Source organism: Anopheles funestus, chromosome 2RL (genome assembly GCF_943734845.2).
Source record: "Anopheles funestus chromosome 2RL, idAnoFuneDA-416_04, whole genome shotgun sequence".
In the NCBI taxonomy this organism is placed as follows: Eukaryota; Metazoa; Arthropoda; class Insecta; order Diptera; family Culicidae; genus Anopheles; species Anopheles funestus.
Genome location: NC_064598.1, coordinates 91,256,310 through 91,268,766, shown reverse-complemented (window position 1 = coordinate 91,268,766; position 12,457 = coordinate 91,256,310). Strand labels below are relative to the sequence as shown.

The window sequence follows — 12,457 nt, the reverse complement described above, 5'->3', positions numbered from 1 at the left end:
ACTAGCACGTCGTCCTTTTTGGCCGGGTTTTCCTCTGTTCGGAAGAAAACAGCGGCACATTGGCACATTCCGCTTGGTAAGAGTGTTCGGGTGGGTTCGACAGTACGAAAGCATGAATGAATTTCGAAACCATTTGACACCCACTCGAGTACACCCTCGACGCAAAGACGCGCTTCGCCTTTTTTTTCGCTTTGTCATTCTGCACCCACACATACACAGAGTTTTAACGTGGTGTTGTGGGAAGAACAGAAAAAGGAGGTTAATAATAGTCAACACTAGTCAATGCAATGATGATTTTTTTCTTAATGTAGTTAGAAAAGAAAATTGTACGAAGCATCATATTCGAACGTAGGGTAGTGGCAACCATTATGATATACTAAATGTTTTCTAATAAGGCTGGGATGCTGAATTAAGCCTACAACTTATGCATCTCATGAATGATACCTTAAAAGGAAGCCTATTTCTGGCTATACAACAAAAGACTAGAGACTAACGAAGACGACTCACACAGAGTTAGACGCAATCGGCTAAACGATGAAGAATTTCTCTCACAAGATGAACACTACTGTGCGGGAGTGTTAGCCGAGTCTGTCCATGTCTGAGCAGCAGTCAATTCTGCAAAAGAAGCGGCTAAAGGTGCTGGTGATACATTTTTGGTGGATGGATGTATGACGTGTCCTACTTGACTCTGAATGGCAACGGCAGGCATAAGATCAGTGTACTTTACTTACTACACCAAGAAGATATGCTTTGACAACACTTACACCTTCTTCTTGAAGAAAGTCGTTGAGTTATTACGAAAAGAATTTTTTTCTAGAACTGGTTTGATTATGGTCTGTTTAGAGATAATGGTTTAACTGTAGATCTCAAATCGAATGTCCCTCATATGGGACTTTTACATGGAGCATCTACTGCAATTCTTTTGTTTTAGGCTGTTAGAGCAATTGTTTCTAGAAATTGACTTCTTCCGTTCGTAAGAATGTTCATAGTTGGGAACTATTGGAGAGAATTCCGAAACGCGAAATACATGTTGGAGATTCTGGAGAAGACAGGTGACCTCCAACTCCACTCTCATGTATGCTCAACTCAGAGATGTTGAGTTACCTTGTGTATTTTTCTCAAGAAGAATAGGTGATCGCACCTTTGATATGTTCCGAAATTTTTATCTTGGATCGTAGATATTTTGGGTTAAAGGTCACTATCGGCAATAGTTGGAAGTCTTCTTAAAAGGAATGCTCAGAAAGATATTTCCTGTAATGACGAACTCCATCTGTCGTTTGATCAACGCACGCTCGTACAACGAATAAATCTCACCAGATTCTTGCTGACTAGCTATATCATTAGAATGACACCAAACAACTTAGTCCATAAAGTCTTAAACAGAGGAAACGTAGTAGGTTATAATCTTCATGTACTCTTACATATATCTTCCCATACTTTACTATTAGCTCACAATGCACATCTGTTTTCTCTGTACTTACCCGTCGCTTTCGCATAAACGGTGGTTTGTAGGTGGTGTTATGACGCTTGTGATGGTTTTTATGCCGCAACATTTTGATCTGTTTTTTGTTTGGTAAACCCGAACGCTCTAACACGATCACCGTCTGGTCACAGCTTTACCGAACCACACATACAATTGTACCCGAAAACACGGGGAAAGGATCTTGGAACAACCCTTTGGGAATAAGGGTGTAGGTATTTACCCTAAAACCCCGCAACGGGGTGAATTCGATCACAAAAACACACTCGCAGCGTGCCACGCGCGCAGAAAATTCACAAATATTTTCCCGTTTATCCTCCACTTTCTTCACTCTACAAGCACCTCATCCACCGTTACCGTGCGGGTTGAATTAATTGTGTGTGGATGAGTTGAAGACGAAATACGAAATACACAGGACGCAAATAAAAACGGGGACCTCCGTTGAATTGGTGCGTACACATGTACTGAACGAGCTGCCTTAACGCGTCAGGCGCGACATAATTTCATCACGCGAACACAAAACAACATACGGAAAAAACCGCACAGATAATGGGCGTATTTTTGTGCCATTTAATTTGCACCATCCTTCAAACGGTGCGAACATTGGGACATATTTTCACTCACACGTACACGCTCACGTCTGTTATTTGGGGATGCTTTCAAACTGGTGATGAATTTAGTTTACCCTGTATTGGATAGGAACCGGGATGCTGTGACAAAATAAAAAGATGACTCAATAAAAAAAACCACAAACTGAGCTCACTAAACTTTCACACAAACAAGAATCAATGCCTAAAAGGTTTAGTAAATTGTACTACAAAATCATCACAACGCTTGGTGGTAACGATCGGAACGAAAATAACTGCTAACAGCTCGTACTGCCCTTCCGACACTTTCAACCCCCCGGGGGAACAGGTTGTGTAAATGGTGATCGTTTACACCACACTCACGTACTTCCGTGCTTCGATAAACCAAAATTTCCATCAATGAATTTTCGATCGTCTCACTTTCGATCAGCACACCGTCAACAATCGTCCTCCGTTGCCGTACTTCACACCCTGCGGTGATGTGCGCTTGTGTGATATCATAAATATTCCGCAAAAATGCGACCTTCACACTGGTGACAGTAGTACGATCGTTGCACACATGCACACATGGTGAAAATCGCTCGAACAGGCACGTTGAACTTTAGCTCATATGTCGAAGGAACCGTTTTGAGCGAACATTTCCATTACGTTGAATCGGTGCCGTGTTGTCGTAATTACCTCGCTTTAAGCGATTGATCTTTCGATCTTGAACACAACACACCGTGGAATGAATTTTCCAGGATCACTATTCTATTGCCTAACAGGCAAAAAACGTGGCAAAGCAATCAGCAAACGAGTAAAAAGCCCGGGACTGTATACGATCGGACAGTGGATGATCTGGTGGACACAAACTGACCACCGCCACTGACCGGGGTTTGATCGACTCGAAGATCGAGCGTTAGCGGGACCGTTGAAAGACCCAGACTGATGTTAAAAATAAAACTCTCGACCCGACCGAACCGCCCCGAACAGCCGACGCCCGTTTCCCTTCTCTCCCACTCTCCTTCCTACCCCTCCACGATCATTGCTGTCCCACTCACGCTAACGGATGGATCGTCTGTGACGGGCGGATCGTCTTTCAAATTTTGCTTGCCCGTGCCAATTTGACCAACGGACGACGCGCACAGACAAACGACGCCGCGCCAAGCAAAATGATCTTGAGTATGACTAGAGATGATGCTGCTGTCACCAGTTGGATAGGCCTGCTGATGGGATGGAAGAGGGTGCACCCGGGTTGCAGGTGGTTAATCGAAAGCGATGAGGAAACAAGCGTTTAATACTTTGATGTATTGCTACCAGCTTTTGGGGGGTTTTTTGCACGGATGTTTTGTAAATAAATATTGAAATGTTTCGTTAAGATTCAATAGAAGTTGTTAGAGTGTATTAATTACTCCCTATTACTTCCTTCATTCTGAGGTGTTGATAAGTAAATAAAAATATTTCTTTTAACACTATTATAGATGATTAGGTCGACAGTTGTGGTTCATTATTTCCTATGATCGCCAGCAGCAATAGAAACAACTCAGTACGTGTTCTAGACAATAAGATGATAAAGTAGGTCAATGCACAACATGAGCGATTTATCATATTTTAAAACTATCAAAGCATCACTTTGAATGTACTTATTTTTATAAGTTTTCATAAAATTATTCAATAACTTTATAATTTGTGAACACGGCCCAGATGTTGGGTTGAATAGCCCTGCCTCGCAGAAAACGCAGTTTTCATGGTCTTCACAAGCAAGTGTTTATGGTATTGCTCAGAATATGAAGATACTACTATTTGCTATAAATACTACTGATAGATATTATTACCTGACTATGAATAATATAATAAGTGTGGAGTCCACAGCCTTGTTTTATGGTGCCATTTCATTGTCTATTTCTATTAATAAAATAATTATTAGTCAAACATTCATATCTATTTCTCACGAACTAATGTTCAAAATGTTTTTAGCTAGTTTATGGCGAAGGAAACCATATTCAAGCACTGTAAAGGATGCGTTTTAAATTGTCGTTTTCATCAGATCTGAATGTGGAGTACGACAATGGTATATCATCTTCAAAGCTTTCAAGATGGTGTATACCATTTCGTGTTGTTTTACTCACTACGAAGGTCTCTGTCTGTTGCGTTATATTAATAAATATGTGTTAATATAATTCAAATTTAAATAAGTCTAAAATTAAACTTTCAGGAGCACAATCACAAACCCTGCTTCTCGTTAAAGTAGAACTTGCATACTTCGGACCAGCAATGTTGTGCGGATTGCATACTTTGTTCTGTTAAATTTCTCTTGAACCGCAGCTGCGCCCTCTGTTGGCATTCGAGCAGCTTGAAGTTGACGAGCAGTTTGAAAAATTCGAGCGAATGTGCTGTAATTCGAGCAAGTATTCGTTGCTTGACTGCCATTTGAATACAAGTCACTTTACTATTGAAGAAATTGTTATCTTTCTGTAGCTGCTTATCAAATTACAATATTAAAATACATTTAATCAATCATATTGTAAGCGAATCGTAGGCTGAGTAATAATCAAAATAAATACAATAAGTTGTTTAAAATTCTAACACCAAACATTAACGAGATAACCCAAACACTCTCGTTGTGTTGCGAATCGGTAAATTAGCAAATTGATTAGCTATGTGCAATTAGCGCAAAAAACACAACGTTGTACGAAACCCATGTAAGGAACAAGTTTAAAATATCTGTAGCAGTTTTTTGTAGTTGTTTGCCTAAACAACTGTTTGCACTGGTGATGGCTTCACACAACGTGCAAAAAGTCCCGATTGGTTACGTTTAAAACTAATACCAACACCCAAAACTATACACAAAAAGTAGCAAACGGAGGAGAAAACATGGTCACCTTAAAGTATTGAAGTGAATTTTTTCGCAAAGAGGTGCCAATTTGACACATTTAATTAGTGGCATTAGCCGCATGGCTGAGAAGAGAAGCAAAGTGCAACAGTATTCTTTAGCGACGGAGTCGCTTTACGAAATGATTATGTTAAGGTGAGGAGGATTTTTGCTCCGTCATTACTGTCTATATTTTTTACGGAATTAGAAATGTTTTTTTTTCTCAACTGAGAGAGGTATTAAAGTACCGAAGCATGGCACGAAGGGAACAAAATGAACCATCAATCTCGGCTTCGGTTAAGGATTGACGTAGCAAAGTATTGATGCATCTGAATCGAGGAATGCAAATGTTTGAATTGGCAAAGCATTAAATCACGCTTTAGGCGATTTGACAACCATTACTAATAACTTCAACGGAAGCGCTTTAACGGAAAGTAAATTTGCTATTTCTATACATTGTAATGATCTATTTCTATCTCGTATCAATGTTTAAATCCCATGAAGTACAAATACTATTCTATTTTCATTATCTATACAGTATGTACAATTTTGTAAAGTTTTTGGTTTTTTTTAATGCGTTTAAAAGGATATAATATCCGCTTACTAAAATGTTAAAAACCTAATAGCAATTCAATGGTAAAAACGCGCTACACAGCAGCTGAACAATAGTAAAATAGAGAAACGGCTATTGAATAATGGATATCAGCTTTACCTTTACTCTCCTTTTCCACGTTAATTTAAGACAACGGAGTTACAGGCTTTAAGGTGCGCTTGGGAAACACAATTTGGTGCGTTAGGGAAAATGGATGGAAGTTATATGTTTACGCTTCGTATGAACGAGCTTCGATCGATTATTGGCAGAGCACGGAAACACTGTTACTGGCTGTTCGAGGGTAAGATGAAGTTTGTGTGCAAAGTTGTTGAAGTTTCGGTCAACGTTGTCCGACACTTACCTATACAGAGAAGGAAGAAGATAAAAGATAATAAAAAATGCAATTAGATAAATACAAACATTGGCTTCTAAACAATACTTTTTCTCTATGGTTGTGTGTACGCTAATCATTTCTGTTTCTCTCTCTCTCTACACCTAAGTACAAGTGTGCAAAGTGTGAACATAAAATAGTAAAAACAAATCACATGCGCCCAACGTGGGGCTCGAACCCACGACCCTGAGATTAAGAGTCTCATGCTCTACCGACTGAGCTAGCCGGGCAGTCGAATTTTCCACCTGAGTTGGTACAATATGTTACATTTTCCGCTTTCCCATTTTCGTACCACACCGCTGCCGGGGGTGTCAGCGATGCACGATCGTTATAGATCGTTAGCGCTTGCGCTTACGAAGATGAATTTGTTTTTTTTTTGTGCTGCCCACCACAGCCGCTCAGGGAAGGAATGATTATTGTCTTGCAAATGTAACCCTCTCTTTGACTAAAAACGCTTGTAACGCTAAGTGCATACCGATCGACATTTTCTTTCCCGGAAAAAAAACGGGTTGGAGACAGATGGAAAATTGTTGGAACGAAGAAAAAATAATCGGGAAAAACCAACCAAAAGAAACATGTGGAGGTGTACTAAATTTAGAGCATATTTTGGAACGTACGTACTTGTCTTGAAAGGTAACAGATGAGTGGGTGGCCAAGAATTAGGCGGAGTGGAAAAATACTCCAACTCTAGTTTCTGCTTTCATTTTTTATTATAAAAAAGAAAAATTTCCTAAGAATCTGCAGAGAGAGTGCAGAGGAAAATTTTATACTTTATAATTTTATAATTTGATATTTTGAGAAATATCTTCCTGTGGTGATTTCAGGCTGCTTTAGAACAAACAGCAACATAAACGTATTTTTCAATATGAACTTAAAATTTTTTTTATAGAAAGTACCTTAATTGTTATATGTTATTTAAATTGTGGCAGTACAAACCATGTGATTCAATTTAGATAAATCATATTTTAAGTCAAGCGTGTAAAAAAGTTCAAGGAAAGAAAACTCTCTTCTCATTTCCTATCAACCCCGTAAGAATAGTAACGCAGGAAAAATCAACAACACGCCGTTGCAATAAGTGCATCAGAAGCGACATGCGTTCGTCTTACATAAGAGAGTACTTAATTGAATGAGTAACATCCCACCCTTCCCAGTGCATCCACAAGCACCTCATGCACAACCCCATCCAGTATTTTCCCCTTTCTAACCGTACCAGCACGCTACGACGCACCGTGCATTCAACCGACATTCGACTTTCCCGTACCGTAGCAGAATTTCCACAAAAATCCCGTTTTGCTCTAGTGTGGCAGCGTTGTTGAATTTTCGGTACATGAGCGTTGCCGGCACATGTAAACAGGAACGTCGCCTAAAGCCGTGAGCTATTTTTGGCATCATGTCCGGGGCACGTTCCGGGCGGTTTTCCGTCACCAACCCCCGGTCCGGTTGTCGTATGAAAATCGTGATCACATTACATTACCGCACCGGTACGGTGCATCCGACGTGCGGTGCATTTATTCGGTGAAGGCATATGCACATGAGAATAAATGACTCCGTCCCAAACCCAGCATCACGATGGCACGTGCTGTCATCGATCATAACATTTTTCAGCTGCACTGCTCCAGCATCGGATGCGAAGCGATTGTTTAATATTTGATTGATTTAATTTGTAAAAACATGATTAAATTGATCATTTAATTATTTTCTCAATTTTCCTCAATTTAATATATTGTGGTAATATAGTGGTAATTTTATATTTCTAACCACATATGGCCCTTCGTCAGAACAGAAGCTCAAAGACTATGTTTCTGAACAGTTTAAAAAACAAAACATTAATTCAAAAAATCACTCACAGCCTCCGCAAATAATATTCACACCACAATGAGCTGCCAAATGTGCAACTGCAAAGCGTAATCCACTTTAAACCGTTCGTCCATACAGGGGAGGGTGAAGCAGACCGCAAAACCACACCGAAGAAAAAAAAAACCACTGAAACAAAACTAAACACCAAAATCAACTAACTGACCGCACACGGCAGGTTCAGAACGGCACCCAACAAGTCGAGCAAGTTGGTGCAGCTTTTTGGCTAAAATAATAAAACGAAACCTCAACAAAAAAAAACTAGTGCAAAAAGTTTCTGCACAACGTCCGCCGTCTGATGGAGCCTTTTGGTTGATCCATCAAAACTCTACCAAACGTTTCGTCGCTTGGTGGCAAAAGGGATCCCGCAAAAGGAATGGAATCAAACAGAAATTCAAACAACACAAAAAAAACGAAGCCAAACTACGAAACGGAAACTCATACACCAGCTCACGGTGGTGGAGCTGTGAGCTGAGAAAACAAGCATGAATCATTAATCTCCTACCGCAGACAAGGCTCATAAAGATAATTAAGCAATTTCGGGCGCGTTGATCCTTGGTGGTCCGGGGGTTTTGTTGGGGGAGTGGGAGAGTTGTGTTGATTTGCGGCAAAAATTAACTCTCTGCACCGTTTGTCCGTTGAAGTTTGAAGTGCGGTAGAACAAAAATACAGAAAAGTGCAATGTGCAGTGATGCTGTTTTCATGAAGGTTACCATTACCCATTTACGGTAGGATGGAGGTCGTTGTACCCAGGACACATTAGTACGTGCCAATCCAATCACCTACACTCCCCCGGTTTAAAGTGGGGCGTTGGGGGGAAGAAAGAGTTATCTTGTGATACTTATTTCGTTATTTTTACCTCACCAATGATGTATTTTTTTTTCTTGCTCTCAAAAAATACAACCTCCCCCCGCCCCTCTCCTACCCTTGCCAACCCTATTTAAAGTGCGTTCCGGACAACGCTGGTAAAGCATAATAAATTGAGCTCGATCTGTCTCCCCATCATAACGATGGAAAGGAATGCTTACAAACTCGTTACTCCCATTCACACTCCCAGCATCACCACACGCCCAAAAAGAAGAATCTTTCAATGTTTGATCGGTGTATGAGCGTGTGTTCGGTTCAGCTGATCACTTCAGCTGATGACGATCATACGGCTTCCGCAAAACGGCACCGTATGGAACGGAAGCACAATTGAAGCACGAACCTACAAAGCGCCACCGGAAGATACTGGTGGGAGTGGGATGAGGGATGAAAATGCGTGAGTAGCATCTAAGACGTATGAATAAATCATCGACAAAAATTAAAACAAACCACACGATCATCCGCTCCCGCTAAGAGTCGCTGGAGACGCCTGTTTATTCACATTTTTTTTCGAATGAAAATGAATCCGTCCGACGGTGAACCATTTTTAGTACCAATGGTGTGGGACGAGAAGGAAAAAGATTTTTTTTGTTGTTCACCCCCTTTCTGGTATTTGTGTGTGACTGTGTGTTTAATGGTAAAGAATTTTCCACACAGTTTCCCTTTCTTTCATGTTCCTACTTAGTCTCTGTTTTTTTTTCGCTCCTTCTCGTACACAACATACAGATTGCACAGATGAAGCATACGGCACCATAAGTTATGGTTATGAATTTTGAAAAATCTAGCACGTGCTTGAAGATTTGCTGTTCGTGGTGATGAGATTGGCTGTCTCCCTCGACACACCATTGGGCGCCAGAACGGTGGGGTACGCTCTGGTGTGTTGTAAGCGGTCGAGAATTAAATCGACACATCACGCTCTTTACGATGGGTAGCGATTGCACCGTACTGAGGTTGGGAACAATAAATAAAGCAAAACATTGTAGTGGGACATAAAACTGATAATGATTTAAAAGACGGCATAAAACGGAGCTTAGTCTTAGGAGATGATCAGCATCCCAGCATTCGCATGTGCCCGGCTAGCTCAGTCGGTAGAGCATGAGACTCTTAATCTCAGGGTCGTGGGTTCGAGCCCCACGTTGGGCGGAATTGTGAAATTGCTATTTTTGATTGCTAGGAAAAGTGTCACACGAACAATGGAAGGATGACAATATTTTCTCGCCCAGATTTTCTACATAATAAAGAGTATAATTTAATATTTTCCCCTTAACAATATAAACTAAAAAAAAACTACTAAAAATAGAAGTGCAAAACATAAAATTCTAAATTTGATATTCTAAAAAGATTGTTTTTTTTCTGTGTTACATGTCAGTGCCATCGATGCTAATACTGTTTCTGCCCATTGGAAGTCCTTATCTCATTTGTTTTGAATTTTCGTTTTCGCTACCATTAATGCAAACACTACCGAACAAACAAAAAAAAACAGAAAACATCAAACACCAGCTGCTACTATGGTGCGACACGTTTTTTTTTTTTTGCTAAGAAACAATCACCGATCGGACCCATCAAACGGGCGGGTTCGTCGATCACTACGCCATTACTTGCTGCGAAACTTTACCGGCATTCGGTTCACCCTGAGTACGAATTTGTCGTGACGATTGGCAGAGCTATTGAAACCTCCCATAGCATTGTTTTGCGCGGTGTATCTGTAGGTGTGGGACTGTACTTGTGTGTGGGTGTGTATGGGTCTGTTTATCGCACGTAGTAGGCATTGGGGGCAGTGTTGTTGGCACTATTGGTTTGTCACTAGAATTGGAAAAAAAAATCAAACAAACAAACAAACCAAAAAAATAAATCAGAAAAAAGGATATAGCAAGAAGCAAAAATTATTATCAAACGTAATACGGTTTGAAATATTTATAAAAAAAAACAAGACGACGAATGAAAAAGTACAACAAAAAACACACAGTTACAATATACACATGGAAAGATGAATTAAACGTTAAATGTGACGTCACACCGATGGAGGCGTAATGCAGTTGAACGTGACGTGAAGCGATCAGACGTTTGGGTTCTGTTGGTTTTTGTGCAAAAGATCACTTTCGTTTGGCGAATTCTAATGAAGTTAGAGGTTGATTCAACTAATTAAAGTTTAAGAAATAATATTTTAAAATATCAAAAACTAAAACATGTTCCTAAGCTCGTGAATCAAAGATAGACAAGTTTTCTCTGGCGTTTAGTAAATTCTACTAAAGTTATTATTTTCCGTGAGTGTGACCTAAACATTGAAAATGAGATTATCCTTAAAGCTAATTCCAGTATAAAGGAGTAGAACTTCATTTTTTGAAACGATCAAAGTATTAATAATGAGCCCGACAGGAACACAATTGATTGATAAATAAAAGAGACCTACAATATCTTTCGATAGCACTCCTTTCAGCTCTGCGTCAAGTGAAACTTAACAAGGAACAAACGAGATTAAAAAAGCCAACAGAATTGTTTGCATTCATTGCAAATCTTCCAACCAATATAATAAAAACCCGAAATTATCAAACTGCCGTCATCGCCATGTTTTTTCAGCCCCGGCACAGTCCCGCAGTGGACGAAATATTTTACACATTAATTACATTTCCTCGACTGCATCGCACTCGAATCGTCCGGGACATCTCGGGAGCGATCCGTCCCAATTCGGGCGGGTGCGAAAACGGCACAACTAATGGCTGCCATTACTTTTACGGTGTACATGTTTCGTCGAACATGAGAGTGTGCGTAACTGCTTTTAGGCATTTGGGGATAACTCTCAGACCTGTGGAGGTCGTTTTCGGTGGGTCTAATTTAATTAGAACCATCTGTACGCCCTGCAGACGACGATGCAGACGACGCTGGGTGATGTATTTTTTTTTTGTCCATTTTATCCACATGCATTCTCGTACGTATCATTACGGCGCTAGGCAGTTTAGCAGTAATTCGAGGAAAAATTTGCAACGTCTTTCCTCGAGCTCCGGCAATGAATCAAACCTTTACCGAAAGGGTCATAATATTGATGACGATAAACTAGGATTATGCCGCGAGTTCAAAATGTGTACAGCTGCAGCACTTTTTAATACTTTTGCGGTGGTTATTCCTTAATCAAATTAAACTTGGGTGCAATCGAACCTAGCAGCGAAGCGTTTTATATTCAACACCACGTGCCTGATAAGCGTTAAAAGTATCGTCCACGGCTCGTGCGCTTTTGCGCCTACCCGATGTTTAACAAACCGTATGCCGATGGCGATCTTGTTGCATTTCGCGAGTTTATACTGTTATGGCTCAGAAGCATAAATTAAGCGATGCGCATCAAGCGACGACTCTCGTTTGGCTTAAGCGTTTCTTACCCTTTTTCGGATCGCTTAGGTCGCGCGAGACATCATCGCACGAGAGAAAAAAAAATGGCAACCAACCAGCTGTGTTAGATTAGATTCCCATTCGCTTGGCTGCTCCATCGCATCAGCCGGCATCAGTTCCAATTGGTGGTGGAAAATTGATCAAAATAGCCCAAACCGATCCACGCTCGTGAACCTTGTGCACCCTTTTTTCGCGAAAAGGGCATTGTTCGGGGTGGAGGTGGAACAGTCGGCTTAGCTGAAAAGCCATCCGCCCCAGACTGTGCACCCCGGAGCTAGCCGCATCTAATCAAACCGGTCGAGGCTCGTGCCATCCTTCGATATGCTGCGCCAAATTTAATCGCTAAACCAACCAAAGACGGCCAAAGACTTTGAGACAAGAAACCTATAAGCGCAACAGCAACAAAAACACATAAGCCGTCCACCACAAAACCTATAATACAATGGCTGTTTAGGAG

General features: G+C 40.7%; 1 protein-coding gene and 2 non-coding genes across 9 annotated transcripts in view; 1 reads left to right on the top strand and 2 right to left on the bottom strand.

The window, feature by feature from the left end:
* Nucleotides 1–12,457, bottom strand: part of LOC125765692 (voltage-dependent L-type calcium channel subunit beta-2) — a 110,721-nt gene that overhangs the window by 23,876 nt on the left and 74,388 nt on the right. The window contains exons 1-2 of one of the 7 annotated variants that reach the window (XM_049431115.1): nucleotides 2,746–3,884; nucleotides 1,482–2,190 (exon numbers count right to left, since the gene is read on the bottom strand). The exons of the other annotated variants lie outside the window; for them this stretch is intronic. Coding sequence (XP_049287072.1) covers nucleotides 1,482–1,553 — 72 coding nt within the window. The 5' untranslated portion in view covers nucleotides 1,554–2,190; nucleotides 2,746–3,884. Of the gene's footprint in view, nucleotides 1–1,481; nucleotides 2,191–2,745; nucleotides 3,885–12,457 lie in introns of those variants that run through there. 7 annotated transcript variants of the gene reach the window in all.
* Trnak-cuu (transfer RNA lysine (anticodon CUU)) lies at nucleotides 6,059–6,131 on the bottom strand. The gene has a single exon. It is a non-coding gene; the product is annotated as a tRNA-Lys (tRNA).
* On the top strand, nucleotides 9,690–9,762 carry Trnak-cuu (transfer RNA lysine (anticodon CUU)). The gene has a single exon. It is a non-coding gene; the product is annotated as a tRNA-Lys (tRNA).